General features: G+C 40.4%; 1 protein-coding gene across 1 annotated transcript; it reads left to right on the forward strand.

Annotated features, from left to right (window-relative positions):
• Positions 1-1,847: 1,847 nt before the first annotated feature.
• Positions 1,848-27,761, forward strand: MEP1A (meprin A subunit alpha). Its single transcript, XM_043908732.1, has 14 exons — positions 1,848-1,922; positions 2,009-2,033; positions 2,122-2,172; positions 3,191-3,231; positions 4,287-4,362; positions 6,841-6,958; positions 10,206-10,381; positions 15,329-15,550; positions 16,322-16,471; positions 20,095-20,310; positions 22,302-22,775; positions 24,173-24,346; positions 25,259-25,556; positions 26,836-27,761. The coding sequence occupies exons 1-14, from the start codon at positions 1,854-1,856 to the stop codon at positions 26,990-26,992; spliced, it is 2,247 nt and encodes a 748-aa protein (XP_043764667.1). The 5' UTR covers positions 1,848-1,853; the 3' UTR covers positions 26,993-27,761.
• Positions 27,762-27,851: the final 90 nt, after the last annotated feature.

The following is a 27,851-nucleotide window of genomic DNA, read 5'->3' on the forward strand; positions in this document are numbered from 1 at the left end:
CGATGGCTTTCTTCTTCCAGTCTTCACCCTGCTTTCTCAACTGGTTGATTTGTAAAATGCCCTCACTGAACTCAGAGCTTATCACTACATCCAAAACATTAAAAAAAAATGGTATTTTTACTGTATTTCACCCAACATGATCACCAATTGCCTACTGTGTGCCAAACATCAGGGCAGGTACAGAAAATAAAACACAGACCTTGCCCCAAGGATTGCATAATCTGTCTTTTAACTGCAAAGGTATAGGCCCCTTCAAACCTAAGGCTTGAGGCTCAGCCTTACTCACTTGACACCCTGGGACAAGAAGTGCCTGGGACTGCAAATAACTGGTAACTAATTAACACCTGCAATCGAGATCATAAAAAGAAACTCACCAGGGAGAAGCTGTACCTGCTGAAGACATAGGCTCCCACCCAGAGGTTCTGCTGAGCAGAGGACGCCTGTCCTTTGCCAGGAGGTATGTACATGGATAAAAGTGTTACAGTTTACTGAGTGCTTCCTATGGTCCTTGTGGTTTACATAGGTCATCTAATTGAATCTCTACATTGGACCCATGAAATAGGTACCCCTCCTTTTTTTGACACATGGAAAGCAAATGCTCAAAATGCCACACCTGCCCAGTGGTAGATGTAGGATTCAATTTTTCTATCCATCTGATTCCAAGTTCACCACGAGAGTAAGTTGTGCAAATAAGTCTAAGAAGACAGGGAAAGATAAAATCTTATCTGGCTGAAAGCAACCTAAATGTCCTTCAACAGAGGAACAGATAAGAAGATGTGATACAAATATACAAAGGAATATTACTCAACCATAACAAAGAATGAAATAATACTGTTTGGGGACACATGGATGGACACAGATATTATCATACTAACTGAAATAAAGCAAATGGAGAAAGACAAATATCATATGATATCACTTATGTGTGGAATAAAAAAAAAGATATTTAGCTTATTTACAAAACAGAAAGAGACTCACAGACATAGGAAGCAAACTATGGCTACCAAAAGGGAAAGGGGGAAGGAGGGAAAATTAGGATGCTGAGACTAACATATCCACATTACTATATATAAAATATATAACCAACAGGGTTCTACTGTATAGCACAGGAAACTCAATATTTTGTAATAAACTATATAGGAAAAGAATCTAAAGTATATGCATATATTTATGTATAACTGAATCACTGTGCTGTATACCCAAAACTAATACAACATTGTAAATCAACTATACACCAATTAAAAATTTTTAAAAACATTTTTATTGAAATAACATTGAGTTTATAGACTAATATCAAATTAATGGCCATCTTTATTATACTGAGTCTTCCTGTCCATGAATATTTCCTATGTTAAATATAAATATATATATATACATAAATATATATATAAATTTATGTATATATATAAAAATATAAATATATATGTGTGTATAGATAGTTCTTTATGTTCTTCAATGATTATATTTACATACAACTCTAAATCATTTTTATTTGATTTAAGTAATTTGTTATCATTTTATAGATAGCTTTTATTTCTATTATGAAATGGATCTTTTACCAGTTACATTATGCTATGTATATGAATGGTTATTCCTGGTATGTAGGAATGTTACTTATTTTTGTATGCTCATTTCAGTATAAACTTTTTCAAACTTCTCTAGTCTCTGGAACTTGAGCTTTTCTGTGAAACTTTGTATCTGTCCTCAAATCAGCAAAGATGTTTTCTCTGGTGATTTCGGTGCTACAGAACACAGGTAAGGGTCAAAGTTTCTAATATGACAGCCGGAGCAAGGTTCAAGGTGTCTTTGCTTATCACAAGGTGTCGTTGCTAAAAATCTATTCACTTGCAACAATGATTTGGATGAGATTGGTTTGCATTATTTCTTTCATCTGTTTTTTTGCCCACATAGCAGCTGTATCGGTAAGTAGGGTTCTGCTCTTCAGGGTATTTAGAAATATTAATTCTAGTATATGTTATCCTTTTTCTGAATATTTATTTCTTTTCAGATTAACCATCTTTCTAAAGGAAATGGTAAGAACTAATTGAAATACATAGAGTGTTTTCTGAACTTTCATTTGCTCAGCAAGACTGATAACAATTTTCTCCCCACTTTTAACAGTATATGATGGAGAATTTGAGGAACAGAAGGATATTTCAGAAATCAACTTAGGTGGGTGTAATTTCTGCCATTATTAATGTCTTTAAATAATTTAAAACTCTGCGATAGAATTGCTGAAAATCTCTTAACTTTCAGAATATGATATTGATTAACTTTAGGAGAGAACTATTCATTGGTGCCTCATTAGAATTTGCAGCATTTCTGAAAAATGAAAACATGAAAAGAGAATAATGGTTAGACTGAATTTTCTAGAACTAGTGAGTATGCAGTGGCTCTAGAAATATATAACAAGATTTTTTTTATAAAAAATTCATTTTTCCAGTTTTCATTTTGAAATGATCACCTAGTACCTCACTTCCTATCTCAGAAGTCCCATTTTGATCCCTAGAGTGTAAGAGTTTTGATGCCAATGATCAAAAAGTTTCCATCTAATTCACCCCTCACTTTTTAAGATTCTTGGACAAAGTTTCTTTTTTTTCATTGAAGTATAGTTGATTTACACTATTATATTCCTTTCAGATGTACAACATAGTGATCAAATATTTTTACAGATCACACTCCATTCATAGTTATTATAAGATACTGGATATATTTCCTATGCTGTACACTGTATCTTTGTGACATTTATTTTATAAACAGTAGTTTGTCCTTCTTTATCCCCTACCCCTCTCTTGCCCTTCCCAACCTCCTTTTCAGTCTTCACTGGTAAAGAGTTTGTTCTCTGTGTCTCTATGTTTGTGTTTTATTATTCACTAGTTTGTTTTATTTTTTAGATTTCACATGGAAGTGATAACAGAATATTTGTCTTTCTTCATCTGACTTATTTCACTAAGCAGGATACCCTCTAAGTTTTCTTGTCCCCCAAAACGGCAACAGTGGATGTGACAGTATATGAAATTTATTAGCTATTTACATTTGTTCAATTAAAATGAATTTTTGTATTGTTTCAAAAAAAGTTTAACCACATAAAGATGAATAACTAAGGACAACAATGGAAAAGACTCATTTTATAAGAGATGCGTTTTAGCAATTCTTGTTCAAATATTTCTCTTTTTAAATCCACATCTAGCTGCAGGCTTGGACCTCTTTCAAGGGGACATCCTCCTGCAGGTGAGTACCTTCCAGTGACACCAGAACGTTCCCACAGGACTGGCTATGATAGGACAGTGAGCCCTGCCCTGTCCAGCCCTGCCTGGGATGACCATTGTGGAGATGGAAGAATCTCAGCCATGATTCGTGTGCACAAAGACTTCCACTGTGCTTGCTGGTTTAAAAAAAAAAAAAGATGAAAACATTAGTGACTAAAACGAAAGAGTCTATAATTATTAAATTCTTTGTCCACCCAATTTTCCTAAGAAGTGAAGAATGAGAGAGAAGGAAATCCACCACCATACTGAAAGTGACTATTTCAGTTTTGAGGAAATGTAGGTCTCTTTCATAGTTGTTCAGTTGCTGAGTCATGTCTGACTCTTTGCAATCCCCATGGACTGCAGTACGTTAGTCTTCCCTGTCCCTCACCATCTCCCAGAGTTTGCTCAAACTCATGTCCATTGAGTTGGTGATGCCATTCAACCATCTCATCCTCTGTCACCCCCTTCTCCTTTTGCCTTCAATCTTCCCCTGCCTCAGGGTTTTTTCCAACGAGTAGGCTCTTCTTCAGGTGACCAAGTATTGGAGCTTCAGCTTCAGCATCAGTCCTTCCAATGACTACTCAGGGTTGGTTTTCTTTAGGATTGACTGGTTTGACTCACTTGCAGTCCAAGGGACTCTCAGGAATCTTCTCCACCACCACCGTTAGGAAGCATCAATTCTTTGGCGCTCCGTCTTCTTTATGGTCCAACTCTCAGATCTGTACATGACTACTGGAAAAACCATAAATTTGACTATATGAACCTTTGTCAGCAAAGTAATATCTCTGCTTTCTAATATGCTGTCTAGGTTAGTCATAGCTTTTCTTTCAAAGAGCAAGCATCCTTTATTTGGTCTTAAAAATTTCTCTGGAAATTTCTATATTGTCTATAATGGACATTTATTGTTTTTATAATTTGAAGACAACATGACTGTTTAAATAGTGTGACAGATTGTTTGTGATGTGAGAGTTTACAAAGGGGAAAGGAAGCCAAGGAGACCAGCCATCCAGTCTGCTTTGCCTTTTGTTTCTGCAGAATTCCAGAAATGGCCTGAGAGACCCGAGCACCAGGTGGAAGTTCCCCATCCCTTACATCCTGGCCGACAATCTGGGTAACATTAATTGTTCTGTATTAGAAGCCTTGAGTTGAACTCTTCTCTCTCCTCTCTCTTCCGGGTCATCAGCTTCAAAGTTGAGTAACTGCCAACATCTAAAGGAGTTTCTAAGCTCTGAGGAGTCTTTATCTCAGGGAAACTCACGCTGCTTAACCAATCTAAGATGCAGAATGTCAAATAGTACTTTTTAAAATGCAGAACACACTAACATGTTAATTAGACCAAGAGAGCAACACAAAGGACAAAAATGAAATACAATTTGACATCATAGCAATGAAAAATGTACACCTGAAATAAGAGTTTTGTTTAAGTGACTCTAAATATGGTACCAGGATATCAGTTTCAGCATATTGATTTCTTCCCTTTCTGTTGCAAAACAAACATGTCACACTTTTGAGAAATAGAAAAGACCATATTTCATATGTTCATCACTCTTGTTCCTTGGTATTAAAATTTTCTATTCTTTTCTGTCTCTTAAGAAAAAGGACAATATAAATTAGATTTTGCTCATCATTGGAAATAAGAGTAGTTGGAAATAAAAGAAATATTAGAAACCATGTGTGGACATTGGCTGACCTCAAGCAGCTGACTAACAGCTCAACAGCCACGATGATGCGATGCCTGTCTGGGAGGCCCGTCCTCTGTGGATGGGAAGACTCCAGAGCAGAGGGGATGTCAGGACAGTGTTGCTCAATCTTAATGAGCTGCTGGGCTGCTCCCACTCTCAGGAGATGTAGATTGTGTTTCAAGATTTTCCATCACTTGTATCAGTGTTGCTTCCAGCACCTTTTCAGGAGAAAAGTTACACAGAAAAAAATGCTATTGTTCTCAGTTATGTTCTTTATTGGAGTATAATTGCTTTACAATGTTGTGTTAATTTCTGCTCTACAGCAAAGTGAATCTGCCACGTGAATACATAGATCTCCTCCCTCTTGAACTTCCCTTCCTCCTTCCCTCCCAACCCCGCCCTTCCAGGTCATCACAGAGCTCCCTGTGCTATACAGTTGGTTCTCACTAGCTATCTGTTTTACACGTGGTAGTGTATATATGTTAGTCCTAATCTCCCAATTTGTCCAACCCTTCCCTTCCCTCACTGAGTCCACATGTCCACTCTCTGCGTCTCCATCTCTATTCCTACCCTGCAAACAGATGAGATGTGCTTTTTAAATCCACCACTCTCAGTGTTTCCACCATTTGGGTTGAAGATAACAAAAGCAACACAAGCTTATAGACAGTGTGACTTGAATTATAATTAAACTTTTTTCTTACATTTTGTGGCAACCAAGCTGTCTTCAATTTAAAGATGTTACTCAGTGAGAATACATAAAAGTTCATGAAAATCTTCAAACAGGTTTAATGCCTGCTCCTACTGTTGTTGTGTGTGTTATTCCCACAATTTATTTACTGATTATTCCAATGACTTCCTTTAATGACCTTAATATGATTTTATGACATCTGAATGTAGAGTCTCCGACTCAGGAGTTCCTTAAATAAAGGGCAGAAAAATGTGAGATAAGTACATGGTAAAGTGCCAAGAATGATAAACTCTTTGGGAGAATCCCCAAAAATCAAGTATGCAAGAATACAATTTAATTTTATAGAACTTAGCTTAATTTTTAACTCAGAGACCTACAACCAACGATGGGGTTAAAAACCACACACACACAAAGTGAGAAACAATCTCCTTTCCTCTGGTGTATCTTTCTCCTCCACCTCGTCCTTGTCTTATGCAATACCAAGGTAAGCACACGTGTAGGTTAAGCAAAAGGAGTGACATTTGATCTTTGGTCATCAGTCCGCAAAGGTTACTAACAGGCATCTAGTACTCTTGCTGATTCAGGTACATAGGTTTCTGCTGCTTTGGTTCCAAACTTGGGTTACAGAAATCTTTTCTAAGGCTGTCTGCAGAACTCCCTGTCTAGCCTTGTCACCCCATGGGGATCTTACAGGGAAGCTGTGTAAATATCACACTTAACTCCTTATGCTTTCAGAACCCTCAAACCTCTCTTAGCTCTGCTGTCTCTCTCCAGCAAGAGGGAGAGTCTCTTTAGATTGGGGGAAGGAATCACCGCTTCTCTCCAAGGTAATTTATCTGTGACTCAAGTCACTTCTGTCTTCTGCTCGGCAATGTTGGTCTCTTGAGGCAATGCACTCAGAATTTTTGCTTAAATGAGGGAAAATGAAAGGGAGAAAGTGGGGAAATTATTTTATGATTTTGTTCAGCCGCACATACCATAAGTGTATTCTTATTTTGTAGATACACACACACACACACATTATGTATTTAGCATTTAGTGTGTTTGTATACACAAATGGTTTGTCAGTTTTAGTTTCCAAGGGCTATATTTACTATCAAAAAATCTATCATGGACTTCAGTGGATTTCATACAGCAGCGTGAGTTTCTATGTTTCTAGGTTATATATATTATCCCAGATCTAGCTAAGGCTCACTGATAGCTATATTGATTTCTGCAGCGCTGAATGCCAAAGGAGCCATTCTTTATGCCTTTGAAATGTTCCGCCTCAAGTCCTGTGTGGATTTCAAGCCCTATGAAGGCGAGAGCTCATACATCATCTTTCAGGAGTTTAGTGGGTGAGTATGAAATGTTACAGAGTGTGAAATCCATCCTCTGACTTATAAAAAGTGACAGATCTCTTTTAAAGACTAAACAAAGAAATTGGAAAGAAACTAAAAGCAAAATCAAATATTTCACTGTGAATTTCTTCAAGTGGCATCACATTTTTATTGTGCTCTATGAAGAATGCATTGTTTGGATACCTCTAGAAACCAGGGAGACTCATCTCAGTTCTTTTCTGGGTTGAGGTCATGTTTTAAACTACAGCCCTTTTTTAAAAAAAATAAAGTTTATTAAAGCTGCATTCTATCGATGGTACTCTTTTCAATTATGAGTACTCCGTTGGCTAGACTTCTATGAAAAGTTCTGTCAATGTAAGTGATATTATATGATATTTGCTTTTCTCTTTATGATTTACTTCACTATGTATGAAAGTCTCTAGGTCCATCTACACCTCTGCAAATGGTACAATTTCATTCTTTTTAATGGCTGAGTAATATTTCATTGGCTATATGTACCTCAGGCTTAGAGAACAAGCAGGGATATCAAGGAGGGGACGAGGGGATGGGATGAATCTGAAGATTGGGACTGACATATATACACTATTGATACTGTGTATAAAATATGTAACTAATGAGATGCTGAAGCTGACATTCCAATAATTTGGCCACCTCATGCGAAGAGCTGACTCATTGGAAAAGACCCTGATGCTGGGAGGGACTGGGGGCAGGAGGAGAAGGGGACGACAGAGGATGAGATGGCTGGATGGCATCACCGACTCAATGGCCATGAGTTTGAGTAAGCTCCGGGAGTTGGTGATGGACAGGGAGGCCTGGCGTGCTGTGGTTCATGGGGTCGCAAAGAGTCGGACACGACTGAGCGACTGAACTGACTGGCTGAGAACTGCCTGTGTAGCACAGGAAACTCTACTGAGTGCTCTGTAGGGACCTAAATGGGAAGGAAATCCAGAAAAAGAGGGGATATATGTGTACATATAGCCGATTCACTTCGCTGTACAGTGGAAGCTAACAGAACATTGTAAAGCAACTATGCGTGAGTGAAGTTGCTCAGTCGTGTCCGACTCTTTGCAACCCCATGGACGGTAGCCTGCACCAGGCTCCTCCGTCCATGGGATTTTCTAGGCAAGAGTACTGGAGTGGGTTGCCATTTCCTTCTCCAGCTATAGTCCAATAAAAATTAAGGAAAAAAAAAAGATCCACCTGGAGGTTTCTATTCACATTGTGGTTCCCATCACGGCCTGTAGGTGTTGCCTGGGTTTGGTTGTCTAGTTGTGAAGGTGGGGATTTTGTTTATCATGGATGAATAACAAAGGTAGAGAAGGAAGTTAGCATTCATTTTAGCTTCTCAAGAGAAGAGTCTTAGACCTCATAAGGTGTGCACTTGGCAGGAGGGGTGGTGGGGTAGTAAGTAAATAGCTTTAATATGCTACGGTGAATGCAGACGCAGGATCTCTAACGCAGAGGGAATCGAAGGGTCAGGGAAAGAGGCGCTGAGTGTCAGAGAGATGGAGGAGGGAGAAGACTGTAGAGGCAGAGGAGGAGGAAGAACAAATAGAGAGTGGGAAGAGAGGTAAAATCCTGTGTAACAAGGGAAGCTCAGCTCCGAGCTCTGCGGTGATGGAGATGGGTGGAATGGGGGGAGGGTGAGAGGGAGGTCCAAGGCGGAGGGGATATATATACGTATAGCTGATTTGTGGTGTTCTACAGCAGAAACTAACATTGTAAAGACATTATACTTCAATAAAAGATAAGCAAATAGTACATTTTAAAATTTTTTGAAAATAAAATTCTTTCTTGGGAAAAAAAAAAAAAACACAAAACAACCCATCAATCTGGGGACTCTCATTGCCTGTGGTTGGGATGTCTCTTACATTTAAGTTAGAGGGAGAGAAAAAGGGAGGAAGAAGGTCCAGGGAATGACTGGCCCAAAGCACCCCAAACCCTTGGAGATCCTGATGCTCTGAAGCTGGAGGTTAACAGGGCTCTTCCAGAAAGATAAGGTCAAAATTTCAGAGTGGTAATGCCATGGTATTTTACAACTTATACCTTTCTTTGGGGGAGGGATGTTAAAAATTATAAATAATATATGCTTCCTCTGGATTGTGGATATTTTGCAGAGTAAATTCTGACTTGGTAATGAAATGCTATTATCTGAGAGGCAAGGCAAACATGGTGATATTTACACAGCTCAATACATTTACTAAAGATCGTTGAATTGTACCCTTAAATTGGTGAATTTTATGATATGTAAATTACACCTTAATAAAGTTGTTAGAAAATAACTAAGATCTGTGTTTGAGTAGAATTCAAGTCTATTAGCATCTGAACATATAAGATGTTAGCAATTTGGGGAAAGCAATAGCAGGTAATTTAATGTGATTGTCACCAGGGAATTCACACTTCATTGGTAGCATTTAAAATGATTGGTAAATCTTTCATTCTATTGAGCACGGGTCAGCGTATAGAGCCTTGTTCCTCAACTTAAAGGGGGCAAGGAGACAATTTGTGTGCAGCTCCTGGTTTGCTAATAGCAATGGAAAATCAGATTTATGAGCAAAAACAAAAATAATTGGGAAAAAGAGGGAAAGAGCCCGCACGTGAGGAATTTAGAGTATCTGCCAGCAGTTCCTGAGTCCACTATTTTCTGAGGGAATTTATGAGTCCTTCTTGCCTGGAGCCTTTTAGACATAAGTTAGGGAGCCTGCTGTGTGCTGTCATAATGCTGCAGATTTGGAAAAATCCCAAGATATGAACTTGATGAACTTGCATTTTTAATAAGGGTCTTTTTCATAATCATAAAGCATATACCTTCTCATTACAGGAAATTTGAAAAGTCATTAAAATGTAAAGGAGAAAGTATAAATCAACCGTAGCCACCACTCAGAGACACCTTTGTGGTATAAAAACAATAGCATTATTTTTTTGGACTGCCCCATGGGTTTGTGAAGGTGAAGAAAACAGCCAGTTTTTCCTTCTTTTTACCTGATGCATTATTAGGTTTGATTTGCCTTTGAGTAGATACCACTTTTATAATGGTCTGTCACTTGTAAACCCTACATAATAATCCCTCCAGGAAATGTTGCTTTTTTAACCAGTCACACAGTTTGAACCATTAGCGTACGAAAAGGCTAATAACAACTTCTTCTTAAAATCAAACCTAACCTTCAAATTTGTATTCTGGAAACTTAGGAATTACAGCCACTTGAGAATTCTCTAGAAGAAAATTTCTATCTCCTTTCTATAGGTGCTGGTCTGAGGTTGGCGACCGACACGTGGGACAGAACCTCTCTATTGGTCAGGGATGTGACTATAAGGCCATCGTTGAACATGAGATTTTGCACGCTCTGGGGTTTTACCATGAGCAGTCAAGGACGGACCGAGATGACTATGTGAATATCTGGTGGGATGAAATTCTTCCAGGTGTGTATGAACCCAAGGTGATTGGGTGGGATTTGCTATTACCTTTATCACTTGCTCAGATCAACCATGGGATGACCAGGCCAAACCTATGTGTGAACAGGAGCTTCAGTTTCTCCAGGAGGAACACAGACTATGACCTCCTCTCCTCTGGGCTGAGTTGATCTGATCATAACTGATCCCGGATAAGGGTCTCAGGAAATGAGGAATGTTGTTCATCTCAATGTGGGGTTGAAAAGTTAATCAGATGCTTTTGTTTTGCTTCAGTGTTTTTGTTGAAACTCTATCTAAAATTCTACTTCCTGTCTTAGTGCGTAAAATGAACTAGATCCTTGAGGATGTCAGGGTCCTTTTTTTCTGGGTGTGAAATCTCGTGTAACTTTAGGAAAGTATAAACTGTATAATAAACTTGAGATACTTGAGGATTTTTGTGCTCTACCAAATCAACAATATATGTTTAAAAACAGAACAACAACTACATTAGAAAAAAAAAGGTCTTTTAGCTGAAATTATACTCCCAATTTTGTTAACTGTAGCTAATAGTTTGGAGTTTTGATTAACCAAAATGTATAAATCTTTTCTTTATCCTTTCTAAGTGCCTCTTTTTTTCCCCCCAGCCCATGCTTTGTAAAGGATAACACAATTTTATTTCACATGTTATTATGCAGTTATTCTAACAATTCTGATGTTCTTTAGTTTTGCTGGATTTCCTTCAACACTACCTACCTTCTTTGTTTGAGACAACTAAGCTGAAAGCTTTTGAGTACATGAAAATATTATTATCAAAGAATTGCCCAATGGGTGGGGGGAAATTCCATGCTGTGTTTCTGAAAACACCTAGTTTTAAAATAGGAATTAGTCCAGGAGGTGGAAAAGCATTATTTTTGGCAATGATAGCTTAATGAAACCTTAATGGATTGGAAATGCCTTAGTGATGACCACACATGGTTTTCATGAAGCAAATCATGGCCTTGTAATTATCTGTTTCATTTAGATCTCAATTTCACATATGAGTTCATGGATGGTAGTGCATCTGTAATAATTTTAAGGACTTGGAAGGACTGGCCATACTTTAAAATAAAATGTGAATCCCCAAAAGACTTCTGCCAGAACTAGCTCCTTGGGAGGAAGCTGCGTCAGTGGTTCTCACAGGAGGAGGGGGTACAGATGGCTAATTCTATTACACTATGTGTCCCTCTTGGCACCTCCTATTCTGATATTTTATGAAGATAGAGTGCAGGTGGGAGGAGGAGAAAGCATGTGGTTTGTAAAAACCTAATCGAAGGACTTCCTTGGCGGTCCAGGGGTTGGAACTTCACCTTCCAATGCAGGGAGTGGGGGTCTGATCCCTGGGTTAGGAAGTTGAGATCCCCACATGCCTAGTGGCCAAAAAACTAAAACATAAAAAAGAAGCAATATTGTAACAACTTCAATGAAAACTTAACCAGAAACCCTAATCCATTACCAGGTATGAAATAATAGATCAAAAACATATGCTTGTCTCCCTGGCCTAATTGCTTTATATCTGGGTCTGCGTAGAGGGGACAGAAGAGCGCAGGTCAGAGGTCAGAGAACCAAATCTCTGACTATGAGGCTCAGGGCGTTATTAGACTTTGTGTTTGCTAGAGGCCTGAATTTCTCACTTTCTCCTCTGTATACTTAACTCTGCTGAACATGACATGAGGAAGCAGAAAATATGTGTGGTTTTAAGTCTTGAAGAACATGATGCTCAGTGCTTTTAAAATGGTTTTAGGCTATATGAGGGCTTCCCTGGTGGCTCAGTGGTAAAGAATCCACCTGCAATGCAGGAGTCGTGGATTTGATCCCAGGATGGGAAGATCCCCTGGAGGAGGGCATGGCAACCCACTCCAGTATTCTTGCTTGGAGAATCCCATGGACAGAGGAGCCTGGCAGGCTATAGTCCATAGGGTTGCAAAGAGTCGGACACAGCTGAAGCGACTTAGCATGCGTGCAGGCTACATAAATGCTCTTCCCTGGTAGCTCAGTGGTAAAGAAACTGCCTGCAATGCGGGAGACACTGGTTTCATCCCTGGGTTGGGAAGATCCCCTAGAGCAGGAAATGGCAACCCACTCCAGTATTCTTGCCTAAAAAATTCAATGGATAGACGCACCTGGTGGGCTACAGTCCATGGGGTCGCAAAGGTCGGACATGACTTAGCGAGTAAACAACAACAACAAAGGCTATAGGAAATCCCCTTTCTTGAGGGATTCTGCACATTTGCCAGGAGAGTTTGCAGGTGTGCTCAGCTCTGGGTTGAGCGTGGATGACTCACCATGTTTGCTCATCTCCAGTCTATGTTTTCATCAGGTGTAATTCCTTATGCCTCAATTGCCTGCCATCACTGGAGAAATTTTCTCAAGCGAGACATTCAGTCCAATTAAGATCATAAGCAATGGCAGTATTATTACTCAGGGTAATTTATGACTTTTGCCGCATCTCATCTTCAGCTGATGGCAGCCTCATTATTTACACTAAGAAGAGACTTCCCTGGTGGCTCAGACGTTAAAGCATCTGCCTACAATGTGGGAGACCTGGGTTCGATCCCTGGGTTGGGAAGATCCTCTGGAGAAGGAAATGGCAACCCACTCCAGGACTCTTGCCTGGAAAATCCCATGGATGGAGGAGCATGGGGGTCCTGAAGCACCTGGAGGGCTACAGTCCGTGGGGTCACAAAGGGTCGGACATGACTGAGTGACTTCACCTTACCTTACCTTAGAGACTCTATGGGCAATACAATTCTCTCCCCAAATCCATCTCCGTTTCTGAAGTCAGAACTGTGTTTTCTGAATCTGTTTTTTTCCATTAAGGAGAACATGTCTGAGGTTTAGCAGGAACCTACAAACTATAGAACTACAGCCCACGGGCCATATCTGTTTGCTTTTGTAAACAAAGCTTTATGGAAACACAGCCACTCCTGTTTGTTTATGTGTTACCTATGGTTGGTTTTGAGCTATACCAGCAGAGTTGAGTAGTTGTGACAGATACCATACAGCTTGCAAAGCCAAAAGTATTTTCGATCTGACCTTTTACAGAAAAGGCTTGCCCATGATCTCTGCTTTACAAGGTCACTTCCTCTTCAAGCCCTCGGTTATGAGCTCCCTGAAGACAGGACCATGCCTGTCCTAGTCACTGCCAGGGGCCACCACCCACCTAACACAGCTCCCAGTAAATAGTAGGCATGACAAAACTGTGTTGAATTAAATTTTAAAATGTACTAAAAGCATTTATTGGGTCAAGCATTCTGATAAGTCTCCTTGAACAATAAAGAATAAAGTCATCTATTCTAATCCAATGATTATATTGAAAGTTAAGGAAAACAGCCAGTGAATTGAAAGTGCCTTGCCTAAGATGCCGCTGAGAGTCACCAGGAGATTCCTGACCCTAGTCCTCACACCACTTTGATGCTTTTTATAATCTTAAGCTCTTAACTGCCATCGAAGGACCAAGTGCTCTAGAAGGAATGACTTTCCTCCTTGCCTATCTGGGTCATTTATTTCTTGTAGTCTGTCTTATCTGTGATCCCTCTCGGGTTAAGTCCTCACAAAAGCCTTGTGAATTGGAAGGATGAAACATCAGTATTCTCATTTTATACTTAAAACAAGTTTTTGATCAGAGGGGTTCACAGGTTTTTCCAAAAGTATTTGGGGGCCACCTGCCAGAGTTCCTCAATTTTGAGTGTACCTGTGTTGATATCTTTGAAAGGTGATCACAGTTTCTTCTAATTAATAAATACAGTTGGATGGAAAGCTAAAAAGGGAAAAGGAGATGAAGGTGGAAATTTATGATTGGGAGAGCTGAGCATTCTCGTTCAGTTTTCTGGTCACTCCCTAAGAAGAAAATGAAAAATCGGTGAACTTCCTATTCCTATAGCTACAATAGTAAATTATTAATGGCTGCTGGATTAACGGAACATCTGAATGGTATCTCACTTTGGCATTTCACTTTACAATGCACATTCTCTTCCTTGGGCTAATCTCATCAAAAATATTTTCCGTTTCTATTTTGAAAGGAAAGTCCGTTTTCTTCCTATTTTATTTTTCTCATCATGGGGCGTTTTATGGAGCAGGAGAAAGTGAGCCTTGATTGACAGGATGCAATGTTCTTGTTAGCTGCTAACCTTTTTCTTTGCCCCTCAGGTTTTTTTTTCCTAACTTGTCGGAGAGTTGTCCAGGTATAACTCTTGGTGGATGAGGTACTTGGCTGGTAGTGAGATGAATCAATCCTGAATATTTTTCTGAATTCAAAAACTCCTTATTTCTGCCATAAGGAATATCTGCCTCAACTTTGATATTTTATCTTCTCTGTCTCAAAGTCTTATGCGCACACACACATATTTATTTATATGTATAAAAATGAATCTTTGATTTAAATATACACTTAACAACATGCATTTTATATTATATACTATTAAATATGTGCATATTTTTATTAATATAATATATACTTTAATGTTCATTATAGTAATTTTATATACTATTATATAGCATACTAATACATTGTAATAAGGCTTCCCTGGTGGCTCAGTGGTAAAGAAGCCATCTGCTAATGCAGAAGATACGGGTTCAATCCTTGGGTCGGGAAGATCTCCTGGAGAAGGAAATGGCTATCCACCTCAGTAGTCTTGCCTGGGAAATCCCATGGACAGAGGAGCTTGGTGGGCTATATATAGTCCATGGGGTTGCGAAGAGTCAGACATGACTTAGCGGCTAAACAACAATAATACATTGCAATATTATTAGTAAATATTAATAAATACATAAAAATATATATTATATAATTATAAAATATGTTAAATGTGTGTATATACTTAAATCAAAGAAATATTATTCTGCCCCATCCCCTTTCTGGTCCCTGCTTGAGTATCCAGTCAGAGGGTGGGACAGGGAAATGGCATGACTGCTTAGGACATGTGGACTCCCTCCTGACAGGTTACCAGCACAACTTTAACACCTATGATGACAGCTTCATCACAGACCTCAACACACCCTATGATTACGAGTCTCTGATGCACTACCGGCCTCTCTCATTTAACAAGAATGATAGTGTCCCTACCATCACGGCCAAGATCCCTGAGTTTAACTCCATCATTGGGCAGCGTATGGATTTCAGTGCCATTGATTTGGAGAGGCTGAACCGAATGTACAACTGCAGTGAGTACCTCTGAGTCTGAGGACTGGATACCCCCATTGACCTTATAGGTTTCCCATACATTTTCCTTTGTGTTAATTTGCTAATTTCCTGTCCATTTCATTAAGGGAAATGGACAGACTACATAAACTTAGTTTCTCTCTCCTTAGAAAAAAATACAACACCTACCTCACAGAATGGTTACAAAAATCAATGATGTGGTTGCATTTTGTGAAATGACAGTATTGGATCAATGAAAGGAGCTGGAATTGTCCTACTTCTTTGGCTTCCTTCTGAAGGATGCATCATCATGTAAAGCTCAAGATAGTTATAAGCTTGAAAGTATTTGGCATCTTGCAAAATTCTTTGTTGGGCTTAGTGGCTCCTAGGGTCATCTAATCCTCAGAGATGAGATGTTGTCTAAAATGGCTCTGCTAGTCTTCTGAGACACATTCTTTAATCCTGTTCAACACGTACGTAGAGAAGATCTACTAAGGGCAAGGCCCATCATAGTTGGTACCTCTTTCTTAATTGAAAGGAGTTGACAGTTGGTGTTTACAGCAAAGCATGACGGTAAGCATTTTTATCATTTGACTCTGTGAGGTGTGTAGGGCTGCATCTGTGTTCGCAGGTTCCATGATCTAATGGGTGACAGTAGGATTTGTATTTGAGAAAAATAAAAACAAAAGTTTCATGATCCTGCTACACAGGGAGGTCTTAGTAGCCTAAGACGTTAGGCATTTGAAATGACCTGCCTCAAGTTTTTAACCAGGTGACAAAAATATCATTTGTAGCCACAACTCATACCTTTTTGGACCACTGTGATTTTGAGAAGGCAAACATCTGTGGGATGATTCAGGGTACCAGGGATGATACTGACTGGGTCCATGAGGACAACGCTCAGCCTGGACAAGCGGATCACACCTTGGCCGGACAATGCACAGGTCAGTAGAGGCAGTGAGGAACTATGCCGAGGTGGTTCACCAGGTTCAAGGGGTCATGGCAGCCGCAGGTTTTGCTTCAATTGGAATGCTTGTTATCAAACCTGAAACTCTGAATGAGGACAAAACATATTTCTCATATCTTTATTATTAACTCAATAGAAAGCATCCAGGTTCTGGACATGCAAAAGAAAGATATATTTAAGCAATAACAAAACTGATACAGACAGATGGTTGATAAGATACAACTTTGTACTTATAGATTGTTTATTTTATATACAGTAGTGTGTAGTGCAGGGTACTATACTCATTATTTTGTAATAACTTATAAGGGAGAGTTGTAGTATATATATATATATATATATATATATACTGAATCACTAAAGTTTATATATATAAAACTGAATCATTGTGTTGCATGCCTAAAACTATTATGGCACTATAAATCAACTATACTTCAATAAAACTTTTTTAATTAAAAAAAAAGGATGGAAGTTTGTAAATTAAGGTAATGTCTCCAGAGCAGTGCCCTCCAATAGAACTACAGTGCGAACCACATATGTAATGTAAAATTTCCTAACAGTCATATAAAAAAAGAAACAAAGGAGTCTCTTCAATAATATATTTTATTTAATCCAATATATCCAAAATCTTAGCATTTCAATGTGTAATCAATATAGAAGCTATTAATGAGGTACTTCACCCTTTTTTATAGTGAGTATTTGAAATCTGGTATTGTTTTATCCTTAAAGCACATTTCACTTTGAACTGACCACAGTTCAAATGATCGATCAGCATGCATGTTTGGTAGCCACCATAATGAACAGCGTAACTTCAGATAGTTCCTACATATGATTTGTGCTGTGAAAAAAAAGCCATAAAGTCAGAGGAGAACTGGGTTTAAAATCTGGCTCCATCTGCCTAATTGTGACCACAAGAAGTTGTTTTTGTTGCTGCTGTTAAGTCTTGGCTTTTGTAAGCTATCAAGCTTGGAGAAGGAAGTGGCAACCCACTCCAGTATTCTTGCCTGGAGAATCCCATGGACAGAGGAGCATGGCAGGCTACAGTCCATGGGGTCACAAAGAGTTGGACACGACTGAGCGACTAAATAACAATAACAAGCCATCAAGCTATTGATACTTCATCATGAGCATGGAAGGAGACAAAGCATACAGAGTCTTAAAGAGCAGACCAGCCCTATTACTTTTTCCTCCCATTTTCCCGTTTTCTCTGGAGGTTCTATTTATTTTTAAATTTCTATCTTAAGACCCTTTTATTATGTGCTTGGTATTGAAATCATGTCAACCCTATTTGCAAGCAGGTGGGGTAATAGATTATAATTGCCCTTTAAAGACTGGGCTGTTATCAAGTCCCTTAGTCCATACCTGTGTGACTGTTGGTTAGAGTTCCTTCACAGAAGGGATCTAGCTTATCACCAAGATACCAGGCCAGCAGGGGGATTTTCAGAGGTTGTAAACCATGGCCCCTATTCCTCCCACCGTGACAGAGGGTGAAAGTCTCTGTCACACATCAGATTATTAAACGTAAAATCTCCAGTGTCCAAAGGGTGATGTGTACCTGAGGTTCTCTCTCAATCCCCATCGTAGCCTCTAATCTAATCTCTCCTTGTAGGCTTACTGCTAGGTTAACGTGCAAGTTCAGCTAAACAGAAACGTGACCTCTGTGTGAGAAGAATCTGCTGACTGACTATTCTAGCACTTTAGTAGGAAAAGAATGGACCACGACCCAGAAGAAGGATCTTGAAAAGCTTTATTAGGTTAACTTGACCAGCCACTATGCTTCTTCCACAGGAGGCACTTAATGGGACCAGGTTTCCTCCGCTAGACAGCACTGCCTTATTTGGGTAGATGCATAGACTCAAAGAGCTTGAAGGATAGAAGCCACTTCCCACTTGAACTCCAGAGAGATGAGTGCACACCCAGTCAGTGGCAGCATCAGGACAAGAATTCAGGACTCCTGACTCCCCAGTCTGAGTTACTGAATTTGCACTTCATACTTCTGACTATATCTGGTGGAATTCCTGATCAAGGACCACCCGGAGACCTTCTTAGACCTGTGAGCTCTTGTTTACCTTAACCCAAGCCCTCGGCAATTCACAACACTCAAGTCTCAGGCTTCTAAGATCAAGTATTGAGAAGATCATGCAGGAAAATATAATTTTCCCTGATGAAATAGTAAAGCCATTAAGGTATTTTTCAGCTTTATGGAAAGCTTATTTAAATATCATTGCTTGCAGTCAATAAGGAAGGCATGTGCCCCATGTATGAGGCAGGATGAAGCAGGCATTTGTAGTGTCACAGAACGTAGACCTGTACCAGATGTTTACTTCCTTTTTACTTGGTGAAATGTTTTGAGTGGAGCATGTGGTAAGAGGTTGAGTATTCAGTTCAGTTCTGTTCGGTTCAGTTGCTTAGTCATGCCCAACTCTTTGAGACCCCACGGACTGCAGCATGCCAGGCTTCCCTGTCCATCACCAACTCCCAGAGCTTACTCAGACTCATGTCCATTGTGTTAGTGATGCCATCCAACCATCTCATCCTCTGTTGTCCCCTTCTCCTCCTGCCTTCAATCTTTCCCAGCATCAGGGTCTTTTCAAATGAGTCAGTTCTTCCCATCAGGTGGCCAAAGGATTGGAGTTTCAGCTTCAGCATCAGTCCTTCCAATGAATATTCAGGACTGATTTCCTTTAGGATGGACTGGTTGGATCTCCTTGCAGTCCAAGGGACTCTCAAGAGTCTTCTCCAACACCACAGTTCAAAAGCATCAATTCTTGGGTGCTCAGCTTTCTTTATAGTCCAACTCTCACATCCATACATGACTACTGGAGTAAGTTTAAATGACTTCTTTATATGCCAGAATTGTTCATTGCCCTTGACTTTGAAGAAGTGAGCTGGTTTTCCAAGTGATGTTTATGTTTAGCCACTTGCCTGTTTGAGGGGAGAGAATTTTGAGATATCTGAGTTGGGTGAACCCAACCTCAGGCACAAATATAGACCCTTTACCTCCTACTTTAATGTCCTTCCAAGACTTTCTTTCCATTCAGGAGAAACCCTCAACTGGTGCCTAACACGCTTTGAATGCCTCTTCTTTGGACATAGGAAAGGTGATTCGTTACTAGTGATCTACACCCAGTTATTTGGCTAGGAAAGGTTGAAACTGAATCTTTATCATTGTGAATATGTAAAATCTAACCCTTAAAACTTTGAAGCCCACAATTTTTGACATAACTAGGAGGCCAGCTCTTTTCCTGGGAATGAATCTTTTAACAACACAGTTAATGAAGAAGATGGAACTCATCTCATAGACACTAAATTCCATCCAACTTTGCTTAAACCCTGTATTTCCTTAAGTCAAAGGTGTACATGTCCCAACTTTGGGAATGAAGGTAATCAAAAAGAGACAGTGGGGCGCTATGGCTTCGACCAGTAATTCTGTCAATGGAGATAGAGTATTTATTGACAAACAACCTTTCTATTTCCTCTGAAGAGTTCCTGCCTTTGTTGCCTGGATAATGGCCGGGGCTCACTGTTGTCACCTTGCCTGGGCTGAGGGAAGCCTGGGATGTGGATGGGCAGAGATGGGACTTTGGGGTCCTCTCTCCACAGGCGCCGGCTACTTCATGTACTTGAACACCAGCTTCGGGGCAGCGGAGGAGGCGGCCATGTTGGAGTCTCGGATTCTTTACCCCAAGAGGAAGCAGCAATGCCTGCAGTTTTTCTATAAAATGACAGGCAGCCCTTCAGACAGACTGGTCGTCTGGATCAGGAGGGATGACGGTACGGGCATCGTGCGCAAGCTGGTCAAGGTGAAGACCTTTCAAGGTACTTGGAGGCGTCCTGCGGGGACTGATTGGGCTTCACACCCAGGACTGTGCTCTTTGCCCTCCTTCCCCTCCCCCGCCCGTTTCACCCTCCTCCCCCTCTCCATTCCGCCTCCTCCTCCCAATCTTCCTCTCCTCTGTCTCCTCCTCCTTTTCCTAGGCCTCCCTTCTTGTCTTCCAAATGCATAATGCCTGGCACGCTTTAACCACTCAAGGGATGCTTTAACCATTCAAAAGCCGCGGTTTCAGGTGAGGCTGAAATATACTATTGTAAGAAGCCAATCAGGAAAGAAGAAAGGAAACGATCAGAACATAAAAATCCAGTTTTCTCTGGAACTTTGGAGAAAGCCAGGAGAGAGAAAACTGGTGATTCCAGGGTGGAGACTGGAAGGTTAAAGGAAGCAGGAATTGATGCTGAGGGAAAGAACACGGTTAGATAGTGGACCACAATTGTTTCTGCATCTGTTTCAGCAAAGTGAAGGATACCTTTATTTAATATACTGAGGTACCTTGAAACCTACTTGTGAATTTGGTGGGAAGTAAGCCATTCATTTGAAAAGACCCTGATGCTGGGAAAGATTGAAGGTGGGAGGAGAAGGGGACGACAGAGGATGAGATGGTTAGATGGCATCACTGACTCAATGGACATGAGTTTGAGTAAACTCTGGAAGTTGGTGATGGACAAGGAGGCCTGGCATACTGCAGTCCATGGGGTTGCAAAGAGTCAGACACGACTGAGTGGCTGAACTGAAGCCATTTGTATACATTAACTTCATTAAAAATCATTTATATATTCCTAAGTGATATATTGTGCATTTCTATGAGAAGATCATGAAAATCATATTAATAAAATGCTAAGGTAGTTAGGGGGATGTGAGAGTAATCTGGCTGAAAATCAAGATCTAGGGTTATAAAAGCTAAGTACTTACATTCTTACATTCTTTTATTGTGGTGGTGGTTCATTCATAAACATAAAGGGAGAAATATGTTTTTCTATTTTTTCATTCAGCAAAGAATTTCTCAATTAAAATGATATGAGTCCAGATGAAGCATTCTGTGTACTTCCAGAAGAAGTTGCTGCTCATTTTTTAAAAACAAATTTTTTTGGCTGTGCCATGGGGCTTGTGGGATCTTGGTTCTCTGACAAGGGATGGAACTCATGCCTCCTGGATTAAAGGGTGGAATCTTAACTGTTGGACTGCCAGGGAAGTCCCCCAAACCAGTCAATGTTGGTTTTATTTATACATTTTTTAATATTTTGGCCATGCCTCCGAGTATGTGGGATCTTAGTTCCCCAACCAAGGATTGAACCCATGCCCTCTGTAGTGTAAGCATGAAGTTTTAACCACTGGACCACTAGAAAAGTCCCCAGAAGCTGCTGCTCTTGAAGGGAGGAGGCTTCCTTTGTAAAAGGCTACTCAGAAAAACAGCGGCCCAAATTGTCTCTACTCAGGCCACTCTGTGAGTAGAAAATGCTACAAATAATGGTTTTGAGGAGTTCACTTTTCTGGCTGAAATTTACAGAGCATCTTTATTAAATGGAGGGATGACAGCCAGGTGCCCTTTAAGAGGCAAGAATTTGCTGTGTTACCAAGGATTGTAAATACGGACATATGAAATTGCCATCTTTTGACTTTTGGCTTATCAAATGTCTGTTGGGAGCATGCAGTGCTAATATTAAGGCATGTGGTACGTTTGTACCAGGGGAAAACCCAGAACCTGCAGAATGAAATAATAATAGAAAACAAATTCATAATTAAGATTTTTATGATAAATCAGAGTAGGTCTTTTTTTTCCTTTTTTTTAGCTGTTTTCCCATATCAGATGTGTGACTTTGGAAATGTTTCTTAAGTTTATAGCAGATCTCTCCTGTGTGTGTTTGTGAAGATCACATGAGATCATTCATGTAAAGCACTTGCCACAGTACCAGTCTCAAAGAGTGCTCCAAAAATGCTGGCCACAGTTGTTACCAATTTTATTCTCTATCCTCAGGAGATTTTGATCACAATTGGAAAATTGCCCATGTGACACTCAGAGAGGAAAAGAAGTTTCGCTACCTTTTCCAGGGCACAAAAGGTGACCCCCAGAACTCGAGTGGGGGAATTTACCTGGACGACATCACTCTGACAGAAACCCCATGCCCCACAGGGGTTTGGACAGTCCGGAATTTCTCCCAGGTCCTGCAGAACACAGTGAAAGGGGACAAACTCCACAGCCCTCGATTCTACAATTCAGAGGGCTACGGTTTGGGGTTGACCTTGTACCCTCAGGGCAGGACGAGCTCCGGGAACTCTGGGTACTTGGGACTCACCTTTCACCTGTGCAGTGGAGAGAATGATGCTGTCCTCGAGTGGCCAGTGGAGAACAGACAGGTGATCATGACGATACTCGACCAGGAAGCTGATGTCAGGAAGAGAATGTCCTCCAGCATGGTGTTTACTACGTCCAAGTCCCAGACATCTACAGGTAGGTGGTTGGAAGAACTGCCCCGCCACCTGGAAGGGCCAACAGATACGGTTCCCATCTGTATAGGAGAAATGAACTTTCTTCTCACACTTCCTCCTTGGGCACATATTGGTATATCCACTGCCATGCCTAAAACAGATAGCTGCTGGGAAGCCAGTGTATAGCACGGGAAGCTCAGCCAGGAGCTCTGCGACGGCCTGGAGGGGTGGGATGGGGGATTGGGAGGGAGGGGATATATGTATACTTATGGCGGATTCATGTTGTACACCAGGAACCACACAACATTATAAAGCAGTTTACACTGTAAACCAATTATCCTCCAATTTAAAATAAATTTTAAAAATATCATCATGTTGGAGCATTAAGTTAAATTTTTCTTTTTTCTTCAGTTGATGCATAGTTCATTTACAATGCTGTGTTAGTTTCTGGTGGACAGAAGAGTGATTCAGTTATACATATATATTCTTTTTCATATTCTTTTCTCTGATGGTTTATTACAGGCTGTTGAATATAGTTCCATGTGCCATCTGGTAGGATTTTGTTGTTTATCTATCTTATATACAGTAATTTGTAGCTGCTAATCCCAAACTCCCAATTTATCCCCCCTACTCCCTTTCCCCTTTAGTAATGTTTATTTTTCTATGTAAATTAAAATTTTCAGTGTCATCTTCTCTCACGTTCATAAATTCATCCATTGAGCATCTAGTAAGGGCTTGCAATGTGTCAAATTCTGTGCCAGTTCCTTAGAATACAAGCAAATCAGGCAGATCCTGCTTCACTGAGCTAGTCAGTGGTTAAATACTCAGAATTTGTGAGGCTCTGTGCTGAACTGATGCACTGACTCCTAAATTACTGATTGTCAGTATGTCCGCGAAGCAAAATTGCATAATAAAGAAATGGGCAAGTTATATTTTTTTTTCAAAAGAAGAGACATAAGCCTTAAAAGGAAGACGCTATAGCTGTCTCTTCCCCTTCATTGAGGAAGTGACTCAGTAGTGGACCATGACCCTTCAGAGCAGTGGTTCTCTCTGCTCCTACCTCTCCCAATTCTCAGTTTTAATTCTCCTTGAAAGAGTAAATAACCTGATTTTTTCCAACATATTTTTTTTCTGATTAACAAAGCCCTAATGGATAAACAAGGTTCTATTGTATAGTACAGAGAACTATATTCAGTATCCTATGATAAACTATAATAGAAAAGAATGTTTAAAAAATGTATATATACATACATGTATAACTGAATCACTTTGCTGTACAGTAGAAATTAATATGCGATTCTAAGTCAATTATACTTTAATTAAAAAAAAATCCCACAAAACTCTCTATACTCATCAAAGACAAATGGAAAGTGAAAGATAAAGCGATAATGTGATTTTCTGTTATCTGTAACTTTGCAGCTATAAATGGCTCCGTCATCTGGGACAGGCCCTCGGTTGTGGGGTCCTATGACAACAGTTGTGAATGTTTCAGAAGCATTGACTGGGGTTGGAGTGCTGTCATCTCCCACCAGATGCTGAAAAGGAGAAGCTTCCTTAAAAATGATGACCTTATAATTTTTGTGGACTTTGAAGGTATTTTGCTTCTTTTCCTGAATCCTGTGTTCTGGGTGTTCTACTAATTTTACATGGATTTTTAAGCATCTCATGAAAGGTGGGGATATTCTGGGGGGCAATTAGGTTAAAAAATAGCTGTGCTCTAAGGGAACAAGGTTTTACTCCTTTTTTCAAGGTCTTCTATCTTGATTTGAACTGTCCTTGGGAGAAGCGACAATTTTAGTGCCATCTTTTTGCATAATTTATCAAATGTGACAGTTTTCAGACTGACTTCAGTGTAGTGTCAATCTATCCATGCTCATGTGATGCTTCTTTTTTTTAAGTTAAACAGATAAAACCATAATTGGACTACTTTTAAAAATAAACACAGCAAAAAAAGAATGAAGTCTTGCCATGTGTGACAACATGACGGACATGGATAGCATTATGCTCAGTGAAATCAGTCAGACAGAGAAAGCCAAGTATTCTGTGTTTTCACTTATATGTGAAATCTGAAAAATGAAACAAATGAATGAATATAATAAAACAGACTCACAGATATAGGGAACCAGAGTGGTAGAGGGAGGGAAAATTAGGGGGAGGGGATTAAGAGGTACAAACTATTATGTATGAAATAAATTACAAGGGCGTAATGTACAACACAGGGAATATAGTCAATATTTATAATAACTTTATGGGGAGTGTAACTATAAAAATGTCAAATTACTATGTTGAACAACTTAAGACTGATATAATATTTAAGTCAGTTGTATACACCAATAAAAATAAAAAATAATAAATAAATAGCTGACATTATAGAAATCTACTGGATTCAAAGCCACTTTCCTGTGTCACTAAAGGTGATGTCCAAGAGCGGTAGACGCGGCCCAGGGAACTTTCTCCAGGAGTGAAAGTGAATTGTCCTCATGTCCCTTTGTCTATTTCCTCGAGATATCACCCATCTTAACCAGACTGAAGTTCAAGTTCAAACCAGCAGGCTGACCCCCCAAGGCCTTGTTCTCCATGGCCAGGAGCAGCAGACCTCAGAAGATTCGAGAAAGGCCTCTTTAGAGACAGCCCTCCCAAGCAGCCTGGGCCAGGGGCAGCATAGCCGACAGAAGCGGTCAGTGGACAACACAGGCCCCCTGGAGGACCACAACTGGCCACAGTACTTCAGAGACCCGTGTGACCCGAACCCTTGTCAAAATGAGGGCATCTGCGTGAACGTGAAGGGGATGGTGAGCTGCAGGTAGGCCCTGTGGTCGGGAGGGGCACAGGTGAGGGGTGGCAGAGAGGAGCCCCATGTCTTCTTATCCTGCTAGAAGGCACAGTTCTCAGGTCAGAGCATCCATAGCATCAGATGGTCAACTGTGGCTGTCTTGGACTCCACGGGTCTTTGCCCCGGATTGATGGGCAGAGCCAGGGTCCTGCCAGAGCAGAAGAGTCCTGAATCTCCTCTGGGGCATCGTCAACAACAGCTTGAATGTTGGAATTTTGAACTCTACTGCAGGGCTTAAGAGTGACCCAGAGCTTTTAGCTTCCATGCTCCATCATGGTGAGACTCAGGACCAAGCTTAAATCGGCCCTGACTACAGATATTCTTATGAGTTATTAATTATGATTATTTCTATTGTCCATTAGTTCGTTGTCCTATAATCATAGTTATGTTTTCAATAATAGTAATAAAAATATCTGATATTTGGGGGCTGCTTGCTGTATGTCATGTGCTTCCGCAAGCAGTATGCATGCATGATCTAATTCTTCACAGCCGCCCTGTGACATAAAGGCCCTTCTTATCTCCCTGTAGGGCATAAGAAATTTGAAACTTAAAGACATAAGCAATTTGCCTGTAAATGCTGGAGCTGGAAACTGCATCCAGGTCTGACCATCTGTACTTTGCTCTGTTTAATAATTCTTTTTATAATGCTTGTTATTGGTATAAAATATTTCATAAAAGGATGTATGGGATGACAGAAGCATCACCTTCATTTGACAGAATAGTAGCCAATGTGGGAGCTGGTCTGATTGGTTCAAAATATCAACATTTCTTCTGACCTCTTTTTTTCTTTAAACTTTGACTTTTTTTATTCATCATGGACTTTTGTATTATTTTTTCTTTTTTTTTAATAGCAAAGGAAATGTTCTTTAATTACTGAGTTTTTTTTCTTGGCCACGCCCTGTGGCATGTGGGATCTTAGTTCTCTGACCAGGGATCGAACCCAAAGCAGAACCCATTCTGCAGTGAAAGTGCAGAATCCTCACCACTGGATCACCAGGGAAGTCCCCTTCTCAGCATTTTTTGATCTCCACTTTGTTTCTTCTTTGTTAAACTTTTATTTTGAGCTAATTCCAGATGTGCAGATACACTGATACAATGCTACAGAATTCCTAGTACCTAGAGTCAACATCTTCGGTAACCAAATTCCAATTAGCAAAGCCAAGAAATGAGCATCAACGAATGCAAATGCGATTAACAAGGCCACTGTTGCTGAGTTGGTCTCACCCTCCCCTCGGTCCTGTCTCCCCAGGTGCGTCTCGGGCCCCGCCTTCTTCTACACGGGGGAGCGATGTCAGGCCCTGCAGCTGTATAGCAGCGTCCTGGGCCTGCTGATCGGAGGCGTGGCCAGCATGATCTTCTTGACCTTCACCATCATCTCCATCCTTTACCAAAGGTCAAGACAGTGATGCCCCAGGACGTCAGCCAGAAGCAGACATACCCCCTGCCCTTGGACCCGCCCTTTCCTTCTGCTGCTCAGGGTAGTTTGGGGCTGTTTTTCCAGCCTTGCTTTGCCTCCAGCCTCCTGGGTGACGCTTCTGTTTTCTATGCCCCTGCCCCACGTGGCTCTGTCACCCTGCTCTGCCCTCCCGATGAACCCAGTGTGTCCCGTGACCGCACTCATACCCCCTGATTGTAAATTCTTTCTTTAGTGGACTGTCTTTCTCATAGATGGTAAGCTCCATGTGGGCAGACTCTCCTGTATCCTGTTAGCCCAATGCCTGGGAGCCTGCCTGGCCCCAGCACAGGGGATCAGTCAGCAAAAACAAATGAATGGACCAATAAATGAATGAATAACTAACTTGTAGAAACTCTCTGCTTTCTACTGCAAGTAAGACATAGACAATGAAACGCATACTTCTCTTTGTTCAGTTCAGTTCAGTTCAGTCGCTCAGTCGTGTCCGACTCTTTGCGACCCCATGAACCACAGCACGCCAGGCCTCCCTGTCCATCACAAACCCCCGGAGTTTTCTCAAACTCATGCCCATCGAGTCGGTGATGCCATCCAGCCATCTCATCCTCTGTCGTCCCCTTCTCCTCCTGCCCCCAATCCCTCCCAGCATCAGGGTCTTTTCCAACGAGTCAACTCTTTTTGTACCAGAATCCAATTCTCAAATACCTGTTTTTCCATTGGACACAATAGTGTTATTATTCCTTGAGGATCTTGTGTGTTAAGGAATTTTAAATAAAGGTTTCTCCTAGCAACAGCATTTGCTTTCCTCCTCTGATTCTAGGGGAAAATCTTTAATAAATTCAAATAGCTATTTT

Source organism: Cervus elaphus, chromosome 7, assembly GCF_910594005.1.
Source record: "Cervus elaphus chromosome 7, mCerEla1.1, whole genome shotgun sequence".
NCBI classification, from domain to species: domain Eukaryota; kingdom Metazoa; phylum Chordata; class Mammalia; order Artiodactyla; family Cervidae; genus Cervus; species Cervus elaphus.